General features: G+C 30.3%; 1 protein-coding gene across 4 annotated transcripts in view; it reads right to left on the reverse strand.

Moving 5' to 3' along the window:
* LOC136979305 (WD repeat-containing protein 20) overlaps positions 1–26,836 on the reverse strand; it is a 71,922-nt gene that overhangs the window by 3,213 nt on the left and 41,873 nt on the right. Inside the window, exons 4-5 of one of the 4 annotated variants that reach the window (XR_010881370.1) lie at positions 26,217–26,287; positions 5,672–5,708 (exon numbers count right to left, since the gene is read on the reverse strand). The exons of 1 other annotated variant lie outside the window; for it this stretch is intronic. Coding sequence is in view for 1 of the 3 variants with exons in the window: in XM_067275250.1 (XP_067131351.1) it covers positions 5,688–5,708 (21 nt within the window). In the remaining 2 variants the exon portion in view is untranslated. Of the gene's footprint in view, positions 1–5,647; positions 5,709–26,216; positions 26,288–26,836 lie in introns of those variants that run through there. 2 more of the 4 variants (XR_010881369.1, XM_067275250.1) reach the window with 2 other exon arrangements.

Below are 26,836 nucleotides of genomic sequence, written 5' to 3' on the forward strand. Positions count from 1 at the left end.
GATGTTTATGGTTGAAAACATAAGCATTCGATAGTCCAGTGTTTCTCAAACCTTTTGGTCCGCGACCCCCCCCTTTTGCACTTAAAAATTTCAAAGGACTCCCAAAGAATGGGTATGTGTAGAAAAACATCCCAGAGGGGGGTTAATTTAAATTTAGAAGGAGTTAACTTTTTTTGTTTAATTAATCTATCTTATGTTGAAATTTTTGTCCATCGCGTGTCGCTTTGCATTGAATTTTCGTCAATGTTAAGCCTAACGAAATTTTTTTTAAAAATAATAATCATGGCTATTATATCATTGAAAATTATTTCTTTATTTTGCACAAACAAAATAAGTATATTAAAAAATATAAAACAAAAAAAATTATATTTCGGAGGTTAATCTAGTCTTAAAAACGTTCCAATTCAGCATGACACAGTCCTCAGAAAAACAAGCAAAACTTACCACTCACGATGGGGAAAAAGCCCGATTCAATCTTTCTTTCTTTCAATCAATTGGGTTTGTATGGAGACTTTAGCCAAGCCTTGTTCAAATACTGGCACGTCCTTAAGTACCCTCTCGTGGTCGCGCCAGTGCCGACAGTTAAAACATGCACACCAACAAAAATAATATCGGAGTAGCCCAAGACGTAACCAAATATCGCAGTGCCACGGCACTAGCGGAAATTTGAATTTGCCGACCGAAACGCTTCGGGTCGATCGGTATTTGGATAATCCACGCTCTACTCTATATGATTATAACACTTATGTGTTGTGGCATTACAGTCTTGGAGACTCCACTCCTGTAATGCCACAACACGTAAGTGTTATAATCATATAATAAACATTGGCACAAAGTGACATTGTATTAGCTCTACTGTATTTCTAACTCAACTTTCCTACAGACGCAGTGCTGCTAGTGAACACCATTCCAAATTACAATGTTGTTCTATCGCAGTTTAGGCGGAGAGTGGAAGCTGAGGGATTCCCCAATGGCACACAAATTTTTGAATGTTATATTTAGGCTCATATTAAAATATTTGTATTATTTTTATTATTTATATGTGCAATTTATTTAAGTAAAAATTATTTTATATATTTTTTTATTTCTACTACTTCTAAACATGAATCCATAATAAATTTATAAAATATTTGAAAAAGAATTGCTGGCATCAATTTTTCTGCGACCCCCACTTTGAGAATCACTGCAATAGTCCATAACCAATTTACTAATCAAAACTTTTAGGTTTTTTGATGAAACTCGCTTCCCTACATTTTAAAAGGCATGTATAGATGTTCCGTGTGATTCTGTATAACAATTACAGTAGAAAGAAAGAAAACTTGTATAATAAAATGTATATAAATTATTACATAATAATATAATTAATATCAAGTATAACTAAACAGAATTTGATTTTTAAATTATACTTATTAAAGAAAGAGCATATCTATAATTACAATTAAACCTTCTTTATTCTGGTATCATTATAATACAAATTCCAAAAAGTATTAAGATTTTTTTAAGGTTTTAGAACGCTTTTGAGTAATGCACATTGCGTAGCAAAGATTCGTGAATTGAATCATACCGTATTATTGCTCTCTCTTTATCAACAAAGTACTCTTTCACAATTCATCTCTGTTAAACAGAACTGTCTCAATTTTTTTATAATTATTATCAACTGCAATAATACGATGCTGATGATGATTAAAAAAAATCATGGATCAGTCAGAATTCAATACACTAAGTGAATAATAAGGTTTATTACGGTAATTAATTTTTTGCACTGTAATTAACACACTTATCAATTTTGCTATTTTAAAATATAGTTAAAACAGAAAAGCAATTTATTTAACTAAACACACAAAATGCAAATAGAATATTTGAATACATCAAACTTAAATATGTTGATACAAGTTTAAAAAGTCAAATATAAAGCTAAACTGCACTCTGTATTTTTGTAATTTTAATTTAAATCGTCGATATTTTTCATATAACAACAACTATAAAATCGACGTAAACTTAAATCTACAATATTCATTTGTTCTTGAAAACACACACATTTGAGAACATAACATAGCAGACTTGAAAAGTGATTAATACCCTTATATATCGTACGTCTTTTAACAGTGGCATTTTTCCAGAGAGATCGCAACTTAACCCTGTTCAATAAAACCTACAAGAGGTAGAACTTATCTAAGAAGGAAACTCGTCCAAAGCCAAAGAATTACCCTCAAATTTTCCCTACAAAACAGCCTGTCTACAGAAGAACCTATGATATGTGAATGGAAAGCTACACGCGTTATACATTTTATTATTTGTTTTTACCTGTCAAAAATGAGACAAACAAATATTGAATCAAAAAGCCTGACAAAAACAGACAATTCACATTTTGAAGCAATGACACTTTCTTGTTCCTGCTTAAGCTGAAAAGTTTATATAGTTATTAATAATATAACAAATAATAGTGTAATTGTGGAATTAGTTTCTGTTTACCATTAAACAAACAATAATTATGGGATTAGTTTTATACATAACTGTTCTGCAACTCACTAGGAAATTACAGCTTAATCCACAAATAGAAACAAAAATATTATCTAATTTCACATTTGCAAATTAGCAACATGAAAATCATCATTGACGTGATAAAATAGCGAGTAATGGAATCTAACTTATAGCTACTTAAAAGAAATTCAAGAAATAAGTTGATGTAAAAATATAATTATTTGTCATAATGCCATTTATAATATACAGTGGAGCAGTGTTTCCCAACGTGGGGCCCACGCCCCACAGGAGGGCAATTCGATTTTTAAGGGGGCAATTCGAAAATGGACTCGTCCAGAGTTTAAGTTAACCATATAGCTGCTGTACGCTATATTTATTGTAAATATTGATTTAAGTTAGTTGTAGTTTTCTTTGTTCTTCGTTTCCCTTTCCTTCTAAAACTTTCCATTATAACCCTTTTCCTTTGGGATGGGATTAACAATTCTGGGAACCACTGAGAACAAAGAGATGAACAAAGCCCTGATGCTGGTGAAAGAGGAGAAAGGACATTCTTTGCCCAGACCTTGAGGTGGACAGACGTGAGTTGTGGTGTTCCAGGTCGTGTTTGGCAATGACTGGAAAGTGCAAGAGACTTTGATGAAAGGATCGGGTTTTATCGCGTTTACAACAAAACAGTGTGACAATTAAATATATACGTTATGAGAGCATAAGAATTTTAAAAAGGCTTAGGTGGGGCATAGCACAAAAACAGTTGGGAAACACTGCAGTAGAGCGTCGATTATCCGAATCAATTGGGGACTGGGGTTATTTGGAAAATCAATTTTTCGGATAACCGATTATGTACGAAAAAATATATAATATATTAGTATATCTCAACAATAGTATAATATATCCCATGATCGAATTTTTCTCCGTTGCGTGTCGTTTCGCGTTGAATTTTCGTCGATGTCGAGCCTAACGAAAATTTTTATAATAATAACCGTGGCTATTGTATCATTAAAAATTATTTCTTTATTTCGTACAAATGAAATAAATATATTAAAAAATATAAAAACAGAAAAATTTATATTTTAGAAGTTAATCTAATATCAAAAATGTTCCATTTAGCAACAACACGTGTCCCGACACAGTCCGACTAAAAAGCTTTCGGTTAATCGACGTTTCGGTCGATCGGCATTCGGATAAACGACGCTCTACTGGATGTTAACTAAAAAGTTTATTTGTTCCCTTTCAGTTTGTTTTCTGTAATTTAAATGCCATCCGAAAAAGATTAAGAATTGGCAATTTTATGTAGCTACAATTTTTTATTTAACAATAAGTAAATATATTTTGTTAATACACTTTTACGCATTATTATTAATTGCATGTTTACTAGCTTCACTATATTCACGCTATACACCTACATACATAATATTGTATGTATGAAAAAGTTTTAAACTAAATTATCTTTATAAATCTGTATTAAAACAATTGAAAAAAGTTGATAGTTTTAAACTATTAACTTATTAATGCAAAATGTTTTATATATCCTAACACTTTGTTCTACAGAATGTTTAGAAGTAATATGTGTCCCATTTTTATCTTTCCAACTGTAAATATGAATTGGCCTTCTGTGTTTAATGTAGTGGCAAACATTGTAAAATAGATGAAGATAGGGAATGTATTCAGATAGAGTTAAAGGAACATATGTCTCATTAAGCAATAATACATAATTCATTTTTTGTGATAATTTCATATACATTACAATCATGTAGTTTCATGATATTGAAATGCAAATAAATAAATTAAATAACTTTTATTCTAAATTCTCCCATTAAAAGTAAGAAAATTCTATACAACTGTTAACAAGATTAACTTCTCATTTCTTCCAGGACATTCATTTCAGGAATGAAAAAGTTGATGTAAAAGACAACTCCCGAAAGTTGGAACAGTTCACAGCACAAACAGATGCTTTTATATACTACTTCCGGTACAGATTTTTTATAGAGATTAGATAAACGGAAGATAACAAACATTTTTGACTGCTGCAGTGGCCCTACTCAGGTTACAATATCTTTTTAAAACTTTAAATGAGCTTGTACGTTTGATAAAAAGAATGTTTTTACAAACAAACTTCTTACAAAAAATTTGAATGATCGTGCCCGTTTCGTATTTGGAGCATTCTAAAGTTCGACAATGCTACATAAATTATAATTAAAATCTCTGCCGAAAGCGTGTAAAAGCATGTGTTCGCGTCACTGACGTAAAAGCAACAGCTGCTGCAAAGACTAATTTAAAGTGCACGACTTTTGATTTAACATATTAATAAATTTCTACTTTATTTCCTATTAAAACTGCTTCTTTTCTTATTTCTAATTCAAGAAATATGATGTTTCTATTTTTAAGATACAAGAAATACTTTTATTTAAATTAGAAAAGTGTAATAAATTTTTAAAATATATTTTTCAATATCATATATGATTTTAGTTGCAAAATTTTATTGTCGTATATAATAATATCATTCTTCTATCGCATGTTGCCGTTTTATGCTCTCTGTTTCTCACTCTTGTTTATTACGACCACACAGATGAGAGCGAGAAACAGAGAGCATAAAACGTCATCACCTTTTCTCGCTCGCTCGGAAAATTCGCTCGCATCTGCATAGTTGCACCCTAAATGTATAGGGCTTAAGATTGTCTTCTTTCGTACATTATCGGTGCTTCCAGTCGGTCACAAGCTTCTACATTAGAGACCATTTCTATTTTTTCAATTATCTAATTAGATTCACTTCGCAGAGAAGTACAATTGCGCGAGTGCCTCTAATTCAGGAAATACGCTACGTCTCCTTTTAAATAATGCACTGCTAATTCTCATAAAAAACTAGTTTAAATTAAAACCTTGATCGAAAAATGGCTCAATAATTATAAGCCTTCCGAATATTCACTAATTATAAAGTTAGAATCGAGATATTTTAATAAACAAACGGCATAAAAATATTAAATATATTAGTAAAACTAAAACTGGACACTCGATAACTGATTACGCATAAATCGACTAAGACCGGAACTAGCCAAATTCTTAATTTAAAAAAATGCTTATATATTGTATATTATATTTAAAAAATTATGAATTTTACAAAAATTCTTTTCATTAATTTTTAACTTTTATTGAAATGTTAAACACCAACCTTATTTAACAGCTTGGAATTTTACCTGTCTTCCTCTTCATCAGATATTTGAGAACAAATTCTATAGAGCAAGAGAACAATTTTTAGATTTGAATAATGTTGTATGGCAATGTAGTCATAAAATATTATGAATCCATTGGAATTTATTATATCACTTCAAATTATATATATATAAAATATAGACGCATATGGATCTAAAAGGGACATTTTGGCGTAATAAACAACATTGTGAAATTCTTCACGAAAATATATTTAAGTCAACGCTATCAATTTGAATGTGTCGTAATAGTTTACGAATCAAGAGTATTTAACCAAGTTCGTCAAATGGCTTTTGTAACGCTAAATTAATGCAATAAATGGACAAAGATTTTAAAACGCTTCTATTATCAACATATGTACATTTTTAAATGTTTTAGAAAAATTATTATTTTTAAAAATTTACCTAAATTAAATGCAAAATAGTAATTAACTTAATCAAATTATTTAAAAATTTTTCGTATCTAGAATATCAGTTTTTATTTAAAAAGAAAATGCATCAATTTATCTTTGTTGGCTCTAAAATAGCTAAATAGACGACGACAAACATTAATTAAAAAATAAAAAAAACATTTTCATTACTTATAAAAAAATAACTGATTATAGAATGTTAAAATATTAAACATTATGAAACCAGAAGAAGATGCTTACTTAATTCAAGTTGGAAGAAAAGTTTTCTTAAACTACTCTGTTCTGGAAATAATATATATACAAAATAAAGAAGTCAATATAAAAAGAAATCTAGGTTCGTTTGATCGGTTTTTTATTGGAGGAATTATGAATTTTAAATATGCACGTACACTTGTATCCAGACCTTACAACAGGATCACAGGCTCAATATTATCTATACTTATACAGAAAGAATATAACAAATAAGAATTTTTCTATTCTTAGTTGGCAAGAAATCAACTCAAAGCCATCTTTATTTATTACTGTAAAGTAATAAATAAATGTGTCAGAGCCAAATAATATACAGTAATACCTCGGTTTTCGTCGATTTTTTTTGCAAAAAATTTGTCTCGGTTTTTGTCGATGTGCTCGAGTGACCTCGCTGCTAATTTTGCAAAAACAAGGGCAACTCATGCGTTTTCCAGCACAGTGTGGCATTATTTCTCGTTGTGTGAACATTACCTCGCAATGGGCCCACCGTTGGCCAACGGTTCCGTTCCCCAAACTCCGGGAGTTCGGTCGTGGGTTCGCACTTTTCCAGGGCAAGAGTGAAGTTTACCAGGTTTTCTCCACGTCTGTAACATCCGAATAGGGGCCAGTTACCCTTAAACGGATTACTCACAAAGCATTATTCCCCTCGATACGACCATCATAAACGCATACAACTACTATTACGTGACACTTACGTCACACTTTACCACGGGGCGATGTAGGCTAGAAGCTCGTTTCCAACTAGCTTCCACAAGACAAGACATTACCCCCGCATGTCTAGCCGAACAATTCCATTACTTTCATCTTAATGCTAATTATCTTATCTTTAATTTTAATGCTAATTAGTCTTTTATGTTAATTTCTTATCGCTTTTAGTATTTAACGCTATATTAATTCTCTATAAAATGTGTTTTTGGTATGTATTTTGGAGTGTCTAGAACGAATTAATTGGATTTACATTGATTCATATGGAAATAATTGCCTCAGTTTTCGTCGGTTTTGAATTTCGCCGATTGTTTTCGGACGGAATAACGACGAAAACCGAGCTATCACTGTATATATACGAATGCAATCAAAGAATACATATGGATTATTATAAAAATCAAGCTTAGCCATATCATAACCTGATAAGAAAAAGGTTGTATCATTGGATTATTAACTTATCAAGTTTGGTTACATGTAATATTTATATGTAATTCAATAAAATAATCATTTCACTGATTTTGTATATAACATTATTTACTTCAAAAAAACATTATATTAAAACAATAAACATGTTTCAGATTCAATAAACAATCATTTTTATATTGCATATTTTATTATTTTAAACTAGCCAGAACCGGTTAACACAAAATATAGCTTAATTTTGAGTTTAAATGTCAAATGAATGAATTCTATGTGAGAAAAAGTTATATCCTTTCATGATAAGACTTTTTCTCGTGAATATAGGGTAAATGATACAACCATATACTAAACACTTAAGGAAATTTTATTTTAAAAAACTCATGTAACAGAAAGATTAAATAGGGAAATATCACACTTACTGACAAATTTCTTTTTGTTTTAAATAATCTTTCTATTGCCAACATCTAGAAATTGCAAATGCTAATCATTTGATTAAAAATGCACCTTGTTTTATGAATATGCAAACTGTACAGTTACCGGCCACATGCAATGACAGAAAAACCTGTGGGATTTTTTGCTACCTACTTACAACAGAAACTTGTATTAATACTGTCGTGCAGTATTTCCAGAATAACTTTTATAGAACTTTTATTAAATTTGAAATGTGAATAACTATACCATTTACCCTACATGTTAAATATTCTACAAAGGTATATGTTACATATTCACAATTTTATACTGAAGAATCAAAGAAGAGCGTTACAGAAATGAAATAAGAAACATAAAATAGTTATCAGATTGTATTTTAATCAATCAATAGTTTTTCTGTATTGCAACAAAAACAGAAAAAAAAAACAACTACAGGCAATAACTCTAATAATGAAAAATAAACAAATTTCTAGAATATTTTACAAAATTCATAATGGTAGCAATCTAATTTTAATTCTCAAACAGAATTAGATACAGTAGACCCCCCTATAACACGGGTTCCTATAACACGGATTCATATAACATGGCGAAAAAATTGCGATCGTGTTCGTATAACACGCTAAAACGTCATCGCCGACTCATGTCGCGACAGGATCGGTCGAATCTGGACCAATAGCGGATATTGTACAAACCGTCGAGTTTTTTTAAACGAGCACTGGACCTACTAAAAAACAATTATTATTCAACAACCATAAAAATTATATTTTTATTAATGATGTCCCCAAAGTTAAGTTATTTTTCTGCGAAAAATTTGCCGATCGGGAAACACGCACCCGCCGTTTGACAAGCCACTCCGCAACAAAAACAAGCTTAAGCAATGGCGTCGTCGAACAGTGCGCACTCGGTAAGTAATCTTACAATTTTTTTGTTTATAGCATAGTTTATATGGATTATTCCCAAAAAATTATACATGATTTGGAAATGTTAAGTCAAATTAGTCTAGAATCGACTAATTTTATGGAAGAAAACCTTTCAAACAGCCGTAGCCCCTAAACTGCACACGTGCCGGGCTGTGATTGGCTCACGTATTTAAGTGACTCGTACAACACCGAATTTATATAACACGGAACGTATCTACCGTGTTATAGGGAGGTCTACTGTATTTAGTGTGATTATTAAACACTAAAAATACAATATAATTACTTATAGTTTAAATATCGTTATTATTTATAAAATGTAACTCAGTATTTTGTATATTGTACAGCTCTAGTTAGTTATACAGTTTTATTACGTTCTTATAAAAGTAGATTTTGTTGATTTACCACGTAACAATAAGAAAAACGAGGTTTCAATGGATACAGAAAATAAATTAACTAAATAATAAAATGATCTTGTAATACATTTTTTACTAATAAATATTTCAAATCATTATATTATAGATATCTAAAGTTAAGTTTTTTAATTTTTTTTAATGAATCATTACATGATTTTATCTTAGCATCAAATTATTATTATTATTTAATCATTTAATAAAAATATAAGAAAATATACTCAAAGATTAAATATTTGACATTAGTGAGGTCAAGGCCGAAGTTTTAAATGCGAAAATGTCTACGTCAGATGGTCCGCGCCGCTTTCCCGTAAGCCTAGAAGTTTGACAACGGCGTTTGGAAAGTCAGTGAAATCCTGCTTGACATTCCAAACGCCATTGTCAAACTTCTAGGCTTACGGGAAAGCGGCGCCGAACGTCCGACGTACACGTTTTTGCGTTTAAAACTTCGGCCTCAACCTCGCTAATAAGTCATGAATCTGAACTGCCAAATTTTTGGGCTGTATAACTAATTTTAATTAGGCCAAATTAAATTAATTATGGAAAACTGAATAGTAAAAAGGTATGCCATCATCTTAAAATTAATAATTAGAAAATTATTTTAAATTTAATTAAATAATTTACAAAATTCTGGAAGAGTTATTGTGTTATATATATATATAAAAGTAGTTTTATAATCATTATTAATTATTATTTAGCCAGATTTATTTATCTTTTTAAAATATAAAACTGTTTTAAGGATGTGAGAAAAATTTAAATCAATACTTTTCATTAACTTATTCATTAATTAATATTTATATGTAAAATTCTGTACAGCAATCCCTTGGTCAACAAATATTCTATTTAATTTCCCCCTTTTTAATATTCTACTTGATTTCCTTAACTAAAATAATATACTGTGTGTACTACTTTATCAAATAGAAAAAAAAAATTCTTTCATAAAATTGTAATTCAAGCCATATTTTATATAAAGAAAATTATCATTATCAGAAGTTATAGCAAATAAAAGACAGAACGGTCTGAAAAGTACAGAAATAACCCAGCAAATAAATTATAAGTTGAAAATGACTAGTTAATTTAATCAATTCGTTTTGCACAGTTCATCTTATGATATTTTATTAAAGAATTATTTCTTTTTACTGTCGTTTGCAAAGTAACTGAAGAAAGATAAATGTCGGAGCAGAACAGAAAACTGCTCATTTACTTAATTAATGACTCTTCTATTGTGTAATGTTAATCTCACTAGGCCAGTGTTCTGGCCTAGTGAGATTAACATTACACAATAGAACTTTTTCTACTTGCGGCACACCCACGACTCGATATGTCTCGACACGGCACACCAAGATGTTATTCCCTTCAAAAGCATATATGATATGATACTATTAATAGAATTACATAATGCCACTAACCTATTATTATTATTATTATTATTATTAGTATTAAACAGACATCAACACCCGTGAGTAAATTTATTTTACATTTAATTTCTTAAAATACATAAAAATGCGTGGGTCGTAATATAGAATAAAAAAACATCATCTTATTTCGTAAGTGCTACGGCATTTATAAAATAACACTTGAAATACAGGCATAAGAAACACAACTATGATAAAAATATATAAATAAAACTTGAAATTAATAGAATGCGTAAAAGTTCACGTCACACCTTTCACCTAGTGAGGGCACACCGGTTGCGGAACACTGCACTAAGCGAGCGAGAATCGTCCCACGTGACAAAAATTCCAAATAAAAAAAAATACTAAAAATCAATAACTACAATATTTTATATAAAAACTTGTAATTATTTAATTACTTACTTATAATAACTACATATACTACTGAAGTGTTATTGCTTTTGGTGTTCCTTTTTGCTTGTTATGGTATTCATGTTTTAGCATATTTAACGAAAAATCTCAAGTTTTCTTTAGGGACATTTGAAATTATAATTAGGAATTAATCTTTTAATTTATAAATCATCACCTAACAACAAATTTAAGGAACAAGTAAAATTTGTTAACAAAAAGACGGCTGTACTTATGAAATTTGCTTAAATATTTAATAATCTTAAAAATTAAGAATCGGTTTGAAAAGTTTGTTATTATATATATACTAAGATTTATTGTATTTAAATAACTTTATTTCATAAAAATTCTTTTATAATTAAACAAAGAAGAATTCATAAATTAATTACATCCCTTAACATTTTAAATCTCGAATTACAGGTACTCCTCACTTTACGACCTATCCGCTTAACGACCACTCGCACTTACGACCGATCGAGTTTCGACCTGCAATTCGGGGAATCCCCTTTCTTGACTTGAGTGTCGGTCGGTGGCAAATGGTGACATGCGCACTAAGCGTACTATAATAGGCTTACACGTACTATAATAGTCTTTTTATGAATAAATTTGGAGTTTGTTGCATAATTTGTATAATTTTACAACGATCCTATATTCCCGGCGCAAGCTCCTCGCTTATCGACCAATTCGCTTAACGACGTAGTCGTCGGAACGGAACTCCGTCATAAAGTGAGGAGTACCTGTATTATTGTTATTATACCATCTTTTGCATTAGTGCATTAAAATGCAGAATATTAAGAAATTGGAATATTTTATCATTTACATTTCGATACATAAATACCTTTTCTTTTCAATTTAGATTCAAAATTTACAAGATAATTAAACTTTACAATAATTTATCATAGAACTAAGGTTTTTAATCAGTTAAGAAATACATTGCGAAAACTATTTCTATTAAACAATGCAAATACAGTATTATTCTTTTCAAAAATAATATACATTACAAAATATAATAAAAAACAAATGAATTATGAAATAAATATAATTATTACTAGTTTGTAGCTACATTCACATAACTATTTTGAATTATTACTTTATTACAATAAATTTTTCGTGATCTTTTTTAAAATTGCTGACAATCGTAATAAATTTCGTATAGAGGCGAATTATTATATGCAACCGATCAAACCGAACGTCGTCGATCATTTGACGTATAGTTTATCGCTTGATCTAGGATTTATGATACCCTGGGCACTAAAAATTTATTTATAACAGTTTTCTCAATAGATCTTATTTTAAATTTAAGTACACATTTATACATTTAAAAATAAACAGCATTTCGCATCAAAACCGAACGTGCCGAATTAACTTTTCTCCAAAATTTTCTGTCGTCCTGAATATATTTCATATTATTATTCCCATAATCTGGCATTTACGGTCAAAGAAAACACTACACTTGTTTTCATCTTTCTATTCGAAAACTTATGAATATCAAAATTACTGAAAGAATATTTATAAATAACATGGGATATCTTCCAATAAAATTGATATAACATTTACGTAAGTATTTATAATTTAGCAGAGAGAGAGAGAATGAGTACTACAAGAATATAATTTTGTTAAATTAGTTAAAATTATAAATCCTTTTGTCAAAAAAACAAGATTTGGGATAAATACGTAAAAAAAGGAATTAAGAAACAACTAAACATGCGAACGTCTAGAATAAACTAAAAAAAACCGCAGCTTGTAAGAAGTTTAATATTACAGCTAGAAACTAAGAATATTAATATTAATGGTTTATTTAATTTATCAAACTCTTTAAACCTGTTACCGGTGCGCTCTCCTACATCTACACCACTGCCACAAATTTAATATCTCGTTACTAATGTTTTCGAACCACGACGACGGTTCTTCCTCAGGTAATTTTTGAATTTCTGATGGAATGCCGATCGTAAAAAACGAAATTCGAACATTAGAACTTTCAAATGCACACTTCCGGTTTGCGTCTTTCTCAGTCATGCACAGTCCATTGCCCTACGGCAATCATGTGTTACTGTTCGTAAGTGCTTGCCGTGCTACCGATAGCGTAATTTCTTCTTTATGATTGATGCCTTGTATATCGCTAATGCTAGCTAAATATATGCTGGCAGCCTCAAGCCACTTGATGTGCTCTACCGGTAACAGGTTTGAAGAGTTGATTAATATTAATATTCTCCGGCGTTGAGATAAAGATGTGTATTAAACCATTATTTTGAATTTATTGATAATTGATGACGTCGAAAAATTAAATAAATATTCTAGAAAAAGAAACATTTAGATTCGGCTAAGAAACTTTAATGGAAAAAATACAGGTTTTGCTCAAACAAATGCTTTTTCTATTTGATAATGATTGCTTTGTTAGAAATTACAAAGAATCGATTAAAGAACAGTGAAATATGAAAAATGTAAAAATTTGTAAAATTCTCAGTAAATTATATTTTAATAACTTTACATTTTACGTATGATATTGTCAAATATTTTCATTAAATTTCTCAATAATGTTGAGGTTTTCCTCCACCATCAGATTTATTTACATTAAAGTATAACAAATATTTTCTTTCTCTTATAAAGCAGATAAATTTAAGATAAATAGCTTAACAATTTTTTCAAATGATTTTTCAATTGTTATATTCTATAAAATGCAAACTATTATGTGAAATATAAGAGGTCCCATGTTCTTCAAATAAACCCTGAGAAATATGTATGCTTCAAAAGTAAACTCCTAAAATTTAATTGTGGAAATACAGTCATTGGTTAATGTTACCTATGGTAGCGAACGTGGCGGCTCGTCTCCGAAACAGTGGGGACGCACGTTCTAACCTAACCTAACCTATTCTAATAAATTTACCATAATTATTAACAACAAAATTATCAGAATAGGGGTAATTTATTAGAACAGGTTAGGTTAGGTTAGAACGTGCGTCCCCACTGTTTTGGAGATGAGCCGCCATGCTCTCTACCATAAGTAACATTAACCCAGTCATTAAATCAAAGTACTATCAATAATGATTTATCTAATTCAAACCAATAGTGCACTTACTTAATTTGAAAAAATTAAACTAATTCCATATTTTAAACAGATGTATTCCTAAAAACCTACATAAAAATTTTATGTATGCAAACAAATACATATACACATTTCAAATGAAATCGACAGACAGTACAGAACACAGCCATTAGGCCCGAGATCCAACATTTTATTACCCAAATAAAAGATTTGGCAAATCCAGGTAAGAGACAATGTTCTCCATCTTGCACCAACATTTAAAGTTTAGGATGATGATGTTAAAGGTATTAATGGATAGTCTACACATCATAATTTTTTAATCATATTTTAAATTCAACAGGAAATTTTATAGGCGAATGGTACAGGTCCCAACTGGATCACCCGTAGCAGGAACTTTGGAAGAAGTGACACGGAGAAGAGTGGATGTGGACATACTGACACAATTTGGAAGTAAAATAAAATTTTACATAAGGTAGGTCCATAACATACAGGTCATTTGAAAACAACCAGTACATATAGGACATAAGCAAGAGACCAGAAAATTAACATACGGGTGTTAAACTATGTACAAATATTGCTATAAATACTAGCGCTTTTGACGAAACTATTTCCGTCTTCGTCAGGCAGATAAAAACAATTTAAAATCCTTTTTAAAACAAACATTTTTTGAATTAAACTAACAGCATTACAGCTTTGGAACAATACCAACGATGGAACTGAATGTAAAGAAATTTAAACATACGCACCATCTTGTTCTAAAGCTCTAATGCAATTAGTTTAATTCAAAAAAATTTTTGTTCGGAAAAGGATTTTAAACCATTTTTATCTGCCCGACGAAGACGGAAATAGTTTCGTCAAAAGCGCTAGTATTTATAGCAATATTTGTACATAGTTTAACACCCGTATGTTAATTTTCTGCTCTCTCGCTTATCCAAGGATCGGTGTGAAGTCCAACCATCATTACAGTTAACATATAGGACATTTTATACAAAAGTTTTCTAATAGCACCTCAGGTTTAAAATTAAGAAAAGAGCAAAATGTGGATAAGAAAAGACATATAATGCTAAAATCAAGATACATCAAAGAGAGATTTTCAAACTAATTTAAATTCTGCTAGACTCTCAGAACCTATAAATACAAAAAAGCAGTTTTCAAAACTATCATTAGAAAAGCATTTCAGTTGGCTTTCAAATGAGAATTTCTTTATGTTACATTACAATCCTTAAAAAGTCTGGAGGAACATGGATTCATCAATAAGAACTGGAAAAGGATGGTCTTAAACAAAAATGCAGCATCTCAGGAAAAATACAGAGTAGATGGAGAAAAAAGCCCCTTTACATTATGTATCAGGCCAGTCCATAAGTTCATGCATATTTTTATCTACAAAAAAAGCAGCAAAAAATTTTAATTAAATTTTATTTCAATCTATAATGTATTCACCATTATTTTGTACAATTTCTTGCCATCTTGATGGTAGCTTTTTAATCCCGTCTTCGTAAAATGATTTCGGTTTTGAATCAAAATATTCAGAAATAGCCTTTTTTACATTGTTCTCATCCTCAAAAGTTTTCCCTTTTAAAAAATTCTGCAAACTGCGAAAAAAGATGATAATCACTGGGAGCAATATCTGGCGAATATGGTGGATGAGGTAAAATTTCCCAGTTGTAGCTTTCAAGTTTCTGTACAGTTATTTTTGCAGCGTGTGGTCTGGCATTGTTATGCTGCAAGAGAACCTGCTTTCTGTTCACTAACGACGGTCGATTTTTTTTCAATTTTTCATTTAAACGCTCTAATTGCTCACAATACATTTGAGCTGTAATTGTTTGATTAGGTTCTAACAGCTCAAAGTGAATTACACCTGACATATCCCACCAAACAGACAAAAGAATTTTTTTTGGATGCAACCCACCTTTTGCAGTCGGTTTTGGCTGCTTGTCGCGATCCATCCATTGTCTTTTTCTCGTCACATTTATATTTATATATAGATATTATAGAGGATTCATTTTTCGTCTCCAGTAACCAGCCTACCAAGAAAAGGTTCTAAAGCAATACGGGATAAGAGACGTGCAAATGTTTACACGTTGTTGTCGGTTAGCTATTGACAGTTCATGTGGTATCCTTTTCCTAGATTTGAAACTTTTCCGATTTGTTGTAGGTGTCTATGAACAGTTCCATGGGATGAATTTAAACGTTCCACAATTTCGTCAACTGTTAAAGACGGTTCTGCTTCAACTAGTGCAGAGAGAGCATCATCATCAAAGTCAACGGGTCTTCCAGTACGAGCCTTATCCTGCACACTAAAATCATTGTTTCTAAATCTTTCAAACCACTTCTGCGCAGTCCTTGCACTAATTACAATTTGATTATGTATAGTATTTATTTTTTTGGCTGCATTTGTAGCATTCTCACCACTTAAAAATAAAAAGTATAAAACATGTCTTTTGTATTCGTCGGTTACTTCCATTTTAACGAAAATAAACAACTGAAATGTTCACAATTCTGAACAGTATTATATGAATGAAATCCAATTTAACACTTTAATGTAAAAATTATCACATTAGACTGACATTTTTAACAGCAAAACAAGATTTTTCTCAAGGTCATAAAAATGCGCATGGACTTATGGACTGACCTGATAGATTCATGGTGTCCCAATCTCTACAAAACCTTAGAGAAAGTATGAAAAAGAAAGTATTTAAAAGGAATCCTACTCATTTTGACTGTTTTAGGAATGAAAAAGAAATACAAGATGCAATGGAAAAATTGGGAGTATATATATTTATAAAAGAAAAATCAAAAAGCAAACATATTACATTGGAGCAATGAGGAAAACCCTGAATAGCAGCAGACTCAAGGAGCATTTAGATGATTGTACGAAAGGCAAAACGACGACAACCCTAGCAGAAATGGCATCAGACAAAAGAAAGGAAATTATCTGGAGAGGTATCAGCTTATTGGAGGAAATAAGGGATAGGAAAAAATAGAATGGCTGTAAAGATATGGATTTGGGTATTTGGCCTTAGAAATCAAAATGTTTTCTCAGGTTGGTCTCCAAAAAGTTATGTCTTAATATAACTTTCACATTCTGTATGAAGACTGATTAAGAATTTGTTATCAAAATATTTGAGAAATCTAACTAATACACAACTTTTTTAACTGACTTTCTGAAAAACAGCATTTAAATCTTTAGGAAAATATACTGCTATGTCATTTATGTTAAATAGAGCGAATGTATAAAATTATAAAATTACACAAATAATTTAATTTAATAATGAAATCTTTACTTCTACCTTTAGTTTTAAACATATTTTAAAAATGACTATCCTCGTTTGCTTTTCCGCCCTTAATTCCGTAAAAAGACACATTAATGTTTTTTTATTTAAATCCATAAATTATTTTTTATTTTTCAAAATCTATGACGTAACAAAATAAGTTCAAAATTTATCAAACAGAAAATACACAAATCCAATGTCTTGAATAAATACCAATCTGCTGTTTCCACCTACCTCTAGTCAGATTACTTTATATCCGATTATTAAATTATTATTATTATAGCCCAATTATATGACAGATCATTTGGTAAACATAAACAAACGTCAACAGCCAACCCAATATATTAAAGCGATAAACCAACCAAAGCCGAATTTTCGGGCTGGAATTGGCTACATTAATAATAAATTAGGAGATAATTTGGTATTAGAGGTAGGCGTTAGGCACCATCTCTTGCTAAATTTACTAATTATAATTTAATTAAATAATTTAGAACAAAGTGGAAAAAAAGAATCGGCCCGAAGCGGGACTCGAACCCGCAACTTCTGCTCGCCATGCAGATGCGTTGCCAATTACGCTACCCGGTCCTCCGGTCCGACCTCCTCTTCCGGTAAATATAAGCTTATGTTACGACCGTCGACGGCCTACCTCTAATACCAAATTATCTCATAATTTATTATTAATGTAGCCGATTCCAGCCCGAAAATTCGGCTTTGGTTGGTTTATTGATCATTTGGTATTTATCAAACAGAATTATAACTTCTAAACAAATACAGTTTAAAAATAACAAGATATCTTGATTAATGTATTATGATCTTGATGAATTTTAAACATAATTTGAGAATAATTTTTATAAATCATCTAATACTCAATTTTGTAAATCAACCCTAGAAATAAATATGATTCAAATGCTGTATTTACTGTATCTAAAAACTATCAAGATATTAAAAAAAAAACTACTTTAATCAAAAAATCAAATAAATGCAAAGAATTCCAAGTACTTTTGATACTCCCAGATCATCATCAGAGGAACTTAGTCATTAAACAATATACCAAAAACCAAAACTAGAATTGTAAAACAACTTAAAATTCAAAATAATTCCAAATTTCTGCCATATTCCAAACTCTCAAACGAACAAATTAAAACATCACTGCATTTTATGGTTTCTATCACGGTGTGGTTATTCAGATAAACTTTAAAAGCCCCTCGAACTACAGCTCGGCAAGAGCAAATTGCTAGCAAACGCGCGCAAGCATTTTGCTCTCGCAGAGCTGTATTTTGCGGTGGCTCTAAGACTACGAAACCGGTACAATTTTACCGGATTGTTTTTTTTAAACTATAAATTTTATAAATTAAAAATGAATTTTAACAAGTATTACAATGAGAGAGAAAAGGTTAAATTTTAAATTTTTTAATGTTTTATAATAGAATATATGATAACCGTAGCAGCACTGTGTGCTGGGTTATCCAACTGCTGTAGCATTTATTTCTGCAAAGATGTGGTGAAGAAGTAAAGCTAATTTAAGTATAATAGTCAAATAAGTGCAAAAATGAATGCATTCAAACAAATAGTGTGTAGTAATTTGATTTTAACAGCTGAATGAGTTTTGCATTTGAATAGTTATCAGCATATGGCAAAAAAAAGTGTTTATGGTTATATATGACCACTGATTTGGAAATAATTGGGACAACAAATTCCTGTGTACATCATTTTATTGCTCCTTTAGACATTTATTTTATAATTTATCATTTTTATTATTTATTTATGTATTTTATTACATATATCTTATATACATACATACATACCCTCACACGCATAATTCTAAAACATGTACTTTCTCCACTAGTCACCATATATTACTCAGTAATATATGGTGACTAGTGGAGAAATACACAAAACTCATACATACACTGTATCTTCTTTATCTTAATCCTACAAGAGAAAAGATTCAGTGTCCTAAAGTATGTATACAATGTATACTTACACGTTATAAGTAAACGTTCACATTCTCCATCAGTTTTGTGACACAACAGAATGATTCACCCGATTGATTCACCATGTAAGGCTGGAAGTAACAGCAGTAAATATAACAACCAAAGTTTCTGTAAAATTTGTTTAAGAGTGGATTCAAAATTGATAATTCATGTCTTTGCAACAAAGTTTAAACCATAGCACAATCAGTTTGTAACTAGATACAGCTTTTACTCAACGAGGTCTCTGCAATATGGACAAATGTTCAACACATCAGTCACAGATAACAATAGTAATAAACGATTACGTTTTCAATTCTTTGTTATTCGCATAATGTGCCAGTTTTCACTAATGAAATTGATTACGTATGTGAATTACGTAAATGCAAAACTTCATTACATTACTTTGAAGATAGTTTCTGAATTAAATTAATCTACAGTTAAAACTAATACAGTCAATATAATAGAATTAGTTTTTTACTTAAAAAATAATAATCACTTTTCAATTAAATAACTTTTATATAAAATCTTGTATTGTTGATGACTTTTAGCTTTCTTGTGATTTGAAGGCTTAATTTCATTTTATCTATTTGTAAAAATAAAGATCCGCCTTTAGTTTATCATTATATATTAGGTGTAAATAGTGTCATTAAAAATAAACTGCAAATACAGTGGAACCTCGGTATACGACCTTAATCCGTTCCCGACGTTTGGACTTACACCGAATAGGACGTATACCAAACCAACCTTTCCCATAATAAGTAATGTAAAAATGATTAATCCGTTCTCATGTAAAAAAAAAAAAACCCTCTTGATATGATATATTAAAGGGGTTGTAAAATAATTTAAACACTGTTTGAGCACATTAAAAATCTATAATAAAATTTATTTTTCTATTAAAGTTATTACGGTATATTGTATTATATTATTTAAATCATTAAATCAAAATCAAATCGAATCAAACTCTTTTTAATACTAATAATCTGTTTAGAAATTGATTAAACCCTTTTGGCAACGTTAGCAGATTTAATAATGTCTTTATTTTTTACGATTGTCGATATCGTCGTTCTCGAAATACGGTATGCAACAGTTAAATCTCGAACACGCATGCCACCTACATATTTCTCAACAATCTCTTTTTTCAGTTCCATTGTGATTCTAGTCATTTTTTTAGTTTTCTGTTGCTTTTCATTTGCCTTTTTGCAATTCATGATTAATAAAAATAATAAAATTTTACTTACAAATTAAAATCAGAAAAAACTTAACAAAGTTATAAACCGTGGGACTGCAGACGTCTAGTCTGGTCTATTGCACCGATAGTGCTACTTGTTCGTAGATGGCGCGTATAATTGAATTAAGTCGTATACCGAGCAAAATTTGTTTCGTCCAAACGGGACGTATTCCGAATTGGACGTATTCTAAAGCAGACGTATACCAAGGTTCCACTGTATACTTATATGATGTTATGCCATTCTGATTAAGTTATTCCAAATACTAGTACATGTGAATTGACAGTATTTTTCCATTATAAGATTAAATTTTGTTTAAGAAATTATTTTTCAAAAATTTCTTTTTGAAACTACGAAGAAAGCCGAAACAATATCAAGACAAAAAGGGGAAAAAAACCGTAAATGTATAGAGAAGGCATTAGATTAAAAATACCATAAGCTTTCAAGAAATCGTAATTTTTTTAAAGACATCATATTATATTAGAAATAATATATTCAAGATGATAAAAAAAAAGTTAAAATTAAAAAAAATCATTAAATGTTAAATAAAAAAAAATAGAATGAAGAAATTTATGGAATCAGCAGTTTAATTATATCAAGCATTTACATAAGCTAATTAAAAATTATCTACACGAAAATAAACTTAATGGATGCTAACATAATTTTCTTTATTAAAAGTAAATTAGGTCTTTGTACCTCTTACCGTCGAGTTATTAATTTTTCTGTATTAAAAATTCCTAAACATATATTAAATTTCAAAACAAATTTTTAAAATATAAGGTATTAATATTCAAAGATAAATTTTTCGAAGTTTAGAAATAATAATAAAATTTTATAAATGAAAGGTTATAGTGTGAAGTAAGATAAAACTATTGATCAAATGATAATTCGGAAGTAGAAAAGTAACTTTAGACATATAATTAGTAAGTACTATATAAATCTGTTCGAGCCAGACGATCTGTCAAATATCAGGATGTAGTAAGGTTAAATTGATAAGTTGTTTATTAAATATAATAAGGATAAGTTGAGTTGTTCATACAGTATATAAATCTGTTCACATGTAAGTAGTATTGATCTAAGACACTAATTACTTGGCCTTTTTGGAGTGTTAATTCGTCCTCATGCTGAGCGACGAACAGATAGAGCAACCAATTGATCTAGTGGCGATTGATAACCTGGAACAAGCTGCACATATTAAACCAAATTCACAAAATACAACAACAGATTAACAACTCTGTCATTCTGGAAGAAAGTCTACAGTTTTTTTTTTCGTGACTGATTTAATTAAGATCTTTATGGCCGGTGTGAGTAGTGGGTGCCAATGATGTCTTTACACTGATAATCGTTTCCTCACTGTCCGGGAGTAGGTGTAATTCTGGATTTTTATGGTAGTTGACCAGGTGGAGGCTGACGACACCATTAATTTCACCCCTCCACCAAGTGGTGTCTTCTTTGTTATGTACACTAATTACGTAGAACCACTAGAAAAATCCATAATTACACCTACTCCCGCACAGCGAGGAAACGATTATCAGTGTAAAGACATCATTGGCACCCACCACTCACACCGGCCATAAAGATCTTAATTAAATCAGTCACAGAAAAGAAAAAAAAAAACTGTAGACTTTCTTCCGGAATGACAGAGTTGTTAATCTGTTGTTGTATTTTGTAAATTTGGTTTAATATGTGCAGCTCGTTTCAGGTTATCAACCGCCACTAGATCAAGTGGTTGCTCTATCTGTTCATCACTCAGCATGAGGATGAATTAATCTAAGAATATAGTTTTGTGAAAAGCATTTCGCAAATGAAAACTGTTTTCTTCAATACGCAGACTGTTTAAAAATTTTAGAAATTAAGCTCGAGTTCTGGAATTAAGTCATCAAATTCAATACTAAAGCTAACAGCATTGATTATAAACATAATAGGCAATCATGTCAGTCATCTATCTAACTCCAATGTGGAAAATTTTCTGAATTGAAAAAAACATGACTTCAACTATATATACACTTCTGGTTTGGACTGATCAAGCTTTACGTATCTGGTCTCAACTTTCATCTGTCTCTGTTCTCGAGATCAAGGAAGGACAGACACAAAGACGGATGCGAATGGAAATTTACAGGTCTGACAACAAAATAATTATACAGTATTCGTCATTGAAGTGTGGAGCAGTGTATCAGAGTAGTTAAACAAAACAAAGCTAAATCTGTGATTTTGTTTTTCTGTTGAAGATTGTTTGAAAAAGTATAAAATAGTTTTTATTTTGACACCAAAAGAGTAAAGAAAGAACCCAAATTTGGCACAAAGTAGCCAAACCTGGCATCATTGAATGCACTCCCTGATATGAAAACTAGTATGCATTTGTACAAGACCTCATTCACATAAAGGGGTGGGCATCTTTAAACTTTAACCCCTATTTTTGAGTACAACAGACTGGTCGGCTAAAACAGGAAGTTTGAATTGCTCTATACAGGATGAATCCATCTTTGCTTACTGTGAGAAGAAAATCTATTCTATTCAAAATGGAAAATGTATTGAAATTGTGACAATGGCATTTTGCCACGTCAACAACAAAATCTGCTTTATCGGTGTTTGTTTTAGGTCAAGTCCATTGTAATTTAATTAAGTAGTTTGTCCCAACTTATATACTAATGTTTATAAATATTAAAATAATGAATAAAATTAAAAAATAATCAGAATGTCATTTTCATTTCCTACTTAATGGCATAAAAGTTTATTTTAAAAAAACAATAACGGCTGTTCCTCGATAATACTGTAGATGGGATAATCTTACTTCATAATATTACATATAAAGATTATACATATACATAGATTGTGAAATTAACATAAACATGCCTTTCCTTAACACACTGGATAATTACAAAACGAATCTTTAAAATGAAACAACTGAAAATATTTAAATAATAAATAAAAACAAAAAATCAACAGAAGCAAACATAAAAATAATTCAAACATTTTAATTTCATATTTTTACTTTCCTGGCTGTTATATATGAGGGAAAGTATGGCCATCAGTCAAAAAATACCCCCCCGAGATTTTCACATTTTTGGATTCGGGGGAGCTTGAAATGTCAAGAAATGCAAAAAAGTTCAGAGTTTTTTCTGTATGTATGGATGTTAGTGTGTGGGGAGGGGAGAGAGAGCATAATTTCGTTTACCCTCTTTGAAGCTTAAAAACTCCTGTGCTTTTTGTCAAAAATTTCTGAATTTTTGCAGATAGGTTTGTTTATTAGAGAGATATGCTATTAAATTTTGGCGATTAAAGGTCGAGGGGTGGCAGAGATAAAGGGGGACGTGCGTATCTCCAGTAGGGTCTGACTTAACGACAATTTTACTTGTTATTAGCATTCACAATTTTCTATAAAACTTATCTGTACCCTCAAAATTAAGCTTTTTGCCGCTTGATAATAGTTAAAAATATAAAAAGTTTTTCAATAAAATAACATAACATATGGTGCTGGGAAAGTTAAGCAACTCATTGCTTGATTTTTTACAACATTTATTGTGACAAAAGTAAATAGAAAGGTTTCTGATAAATTCTCTTTACACATTTTCATTTATGTATAAAATAAACTTTGACAATTTTTAATTTCTTCTTGCATGTGAATGTCTCTTTAATCCAAAACTATGTTCGGTAGACTATCTCACAGAATCACGGTTAGAAACATCTTTATTTTTTAAAAAATACATACACATTCTGTGTTGGTTTACATTCCCAACCCCTATTCAGTGCTATATAGAAAAAACAAATATAAGTAGAGCACAACATGGAAAGAGAATCTTTATATGACAACCATTTTACATACCATAAATAGGCATAAAAAATCTTTCACAATAATTATATCATCCGTAAATGTATATAACATTCTAGTGTTCTACGGATGATATTTTTGTTTCTTCTATATAGCACTGTGGATGGGTTGGGAACGTAAACCAACACGAAATGCGTATGTAATCCAATTTTTTGAAAAATAAAGATGTTTGTAACTGTAATACTGAGATAATCTACTGAACGTAGTTCTGGATTAAAGAGACATTCGCATACAAGAACAAATAGACAGCGACCATATTAGTATTTTAAATTCTTGTTGCACAAAGTTTTTAAATAAAATTCTGAAATTTGTATTACAATGAATATTCGTAAAAGTCATTGATTACGAAGAATGTGTTTAAATTAAATATTTGTTTTTAATTTTTAAAATATGAGAATTATAAAAACTTCTATACGAAAAAACATTTCCAAAAATACGAGGAAAAAAAATCAAGCTTGAAATATAATATAAAACCAAAAATTCTTACAAACTGCCAGAAAAAGAGCAATTTATAACGAGGGTTGGACTTCACGCCGATCATTACGTAAGCAAGAAACAAGAAAATTATCGTACAGGCATTAAACTACATACAAATATCGCTATAATTACTAGCACTTTCGACGAAACTATTTCCGTCTTCGCCAGGCAGATAAAACGGTTAAATCCCTTATCGAACACAGATTTTTGAATTAATCTAACGGCATTAGAGCTTTTGAACGAAACCAACGATGGAACTGAACGTAAAGCATTTAAAAGATACGCACGTGGTGACAATGCGCATGCACTATAACACGTTGAGAAGTAAAGCTAGAGGCGAGGCCTTAATCTGTTATATAAGTTGACCCACATAGCAGGCAAATCAAGCGTGGGAGTGTTGCACGGATTTAGTGCATCGGTAAGGAGGGCCTCCCAAATATACACAATGCTCCTGTTATCACAATGCCCGAGCATCACCACCTGGTCCCACAGCGAGGTGTGTTGGTGCCGCAACACCACTTTTGCTAGCTCGGTATCACATCAAAGACGGAAATAGTTTCGTCGAAAGCGCTAGTAATTATAGCGATATTCGTACATAGTTTAACGCCTGTACAATAATTTTCTTGTTTAAGAGCAATTTATTACAGAAAGAAGATAACACAGTCTAATGTTCGAAATTTGTTTCAAAAATCTTTTTATTTTTGGCAAAGTTGTAATATACTTCACTCGACAAATCTCATCAGTCTGCCGATTTAACATCTGTAGTTCTACCACGTAGTACGAGTAATTAGAGATCTGTTAGTAAATATGGAACAAATATTTCTGACACAATGTATCCAAGCAAAATGGAAATAATAAATTTTAGAAACATATTATATAAAATTAAATAACTGAAATTTTACAAATGAAAAAGGAAATGAATATAATATCCCAACATATTCATTCATAAACAGCCGTAACACAAATTTCAACCGAAAAATTTTACCGCAATAAACAAATAAGAGAAAAAAAAGATTAAATTCTGTTACTCGGTTTACTCAAACATTCACATCCACAATGAATATTTTATTTCTACTCTCACTAAAATACTATTTTGTTTTTCCGTAAATCTTAATAAAGTATCATTATTTTTTTTTTCGGTTATATTCACATTACGATAACAAACTTGTTGCAATAATTAATTTTTATTATTGACATAAAGTCAAAGATCAAACTAAGAAGACAAAGTACGTGTTTTAGAATTATCTTTTAATTAAAAACAGTAACGTAAACTATGTTTTAAGCATTTAATCTGATTAATGCCCCTATTGCAACATCACTTTCCTTTGGATTAGCTTACATAAATACTTAACCATTAATATACCAACCTCATAAAGTTTCTTCATTCTTTTTTTATTCCCTTTATTTATACTGCAATGGTTTTACTTTATTCTTGTACCTATAATTAAATTTAGTAGTTTTAAATTCCTATAAAATATAATTAAGTTTTGTAGTTTTGTATTTCAGTATTTGATAACAATTCACGTTCAGTTTTAACTTTTCTTTTTCCTGAAGTCTGACAGACTATTGAAGAGCGCCTGTATTTATTCCATTAAATATTCTTATTAATATCAATTTTAATTTGTCAATATATATAAAATGATTATTGCTTACATATTAAATTTATTTTCACTGAATTTTTAAACATGTTATAATTAATAAATATACCTTTTCCTATCTTCAAAAATATACAAATACAAGAATAAAAAAATTATAATTACAATTCATATAATTCATAATTCTCTTACTATAATTTAAATGGTTAATGTTACCTATGATTCCAAGATGGCGGCTCGTCTCCGATTCCAGCAAACAGAAGAAGGGAAACGGCGGGGACGCACTTTCTAACCTAACCTAACCTATTCTAATAACTTACCATAATTATTAGAATAGGTTAGGTTAGGTTAGAACGTGCGTCCCCACTGTTTCCTTGCTGGAATCGGACGAG

This window comes from Centruroides vittatus, unplaced genomic scaffold (genome assembly GCF_030686945.1).
Source record: "Centruroides vittatus isolate TY-2023 unplaced genomic scaffold, ASM3068694v2 contig_602, whole genome shotgun sequence".
Taxonomy (NCBI): Eukaryota; Metazoa; Arthropoda; class Arachnida; order Scorpiones; family Buthidae; genus Centruroides; species Centruroides vittatus.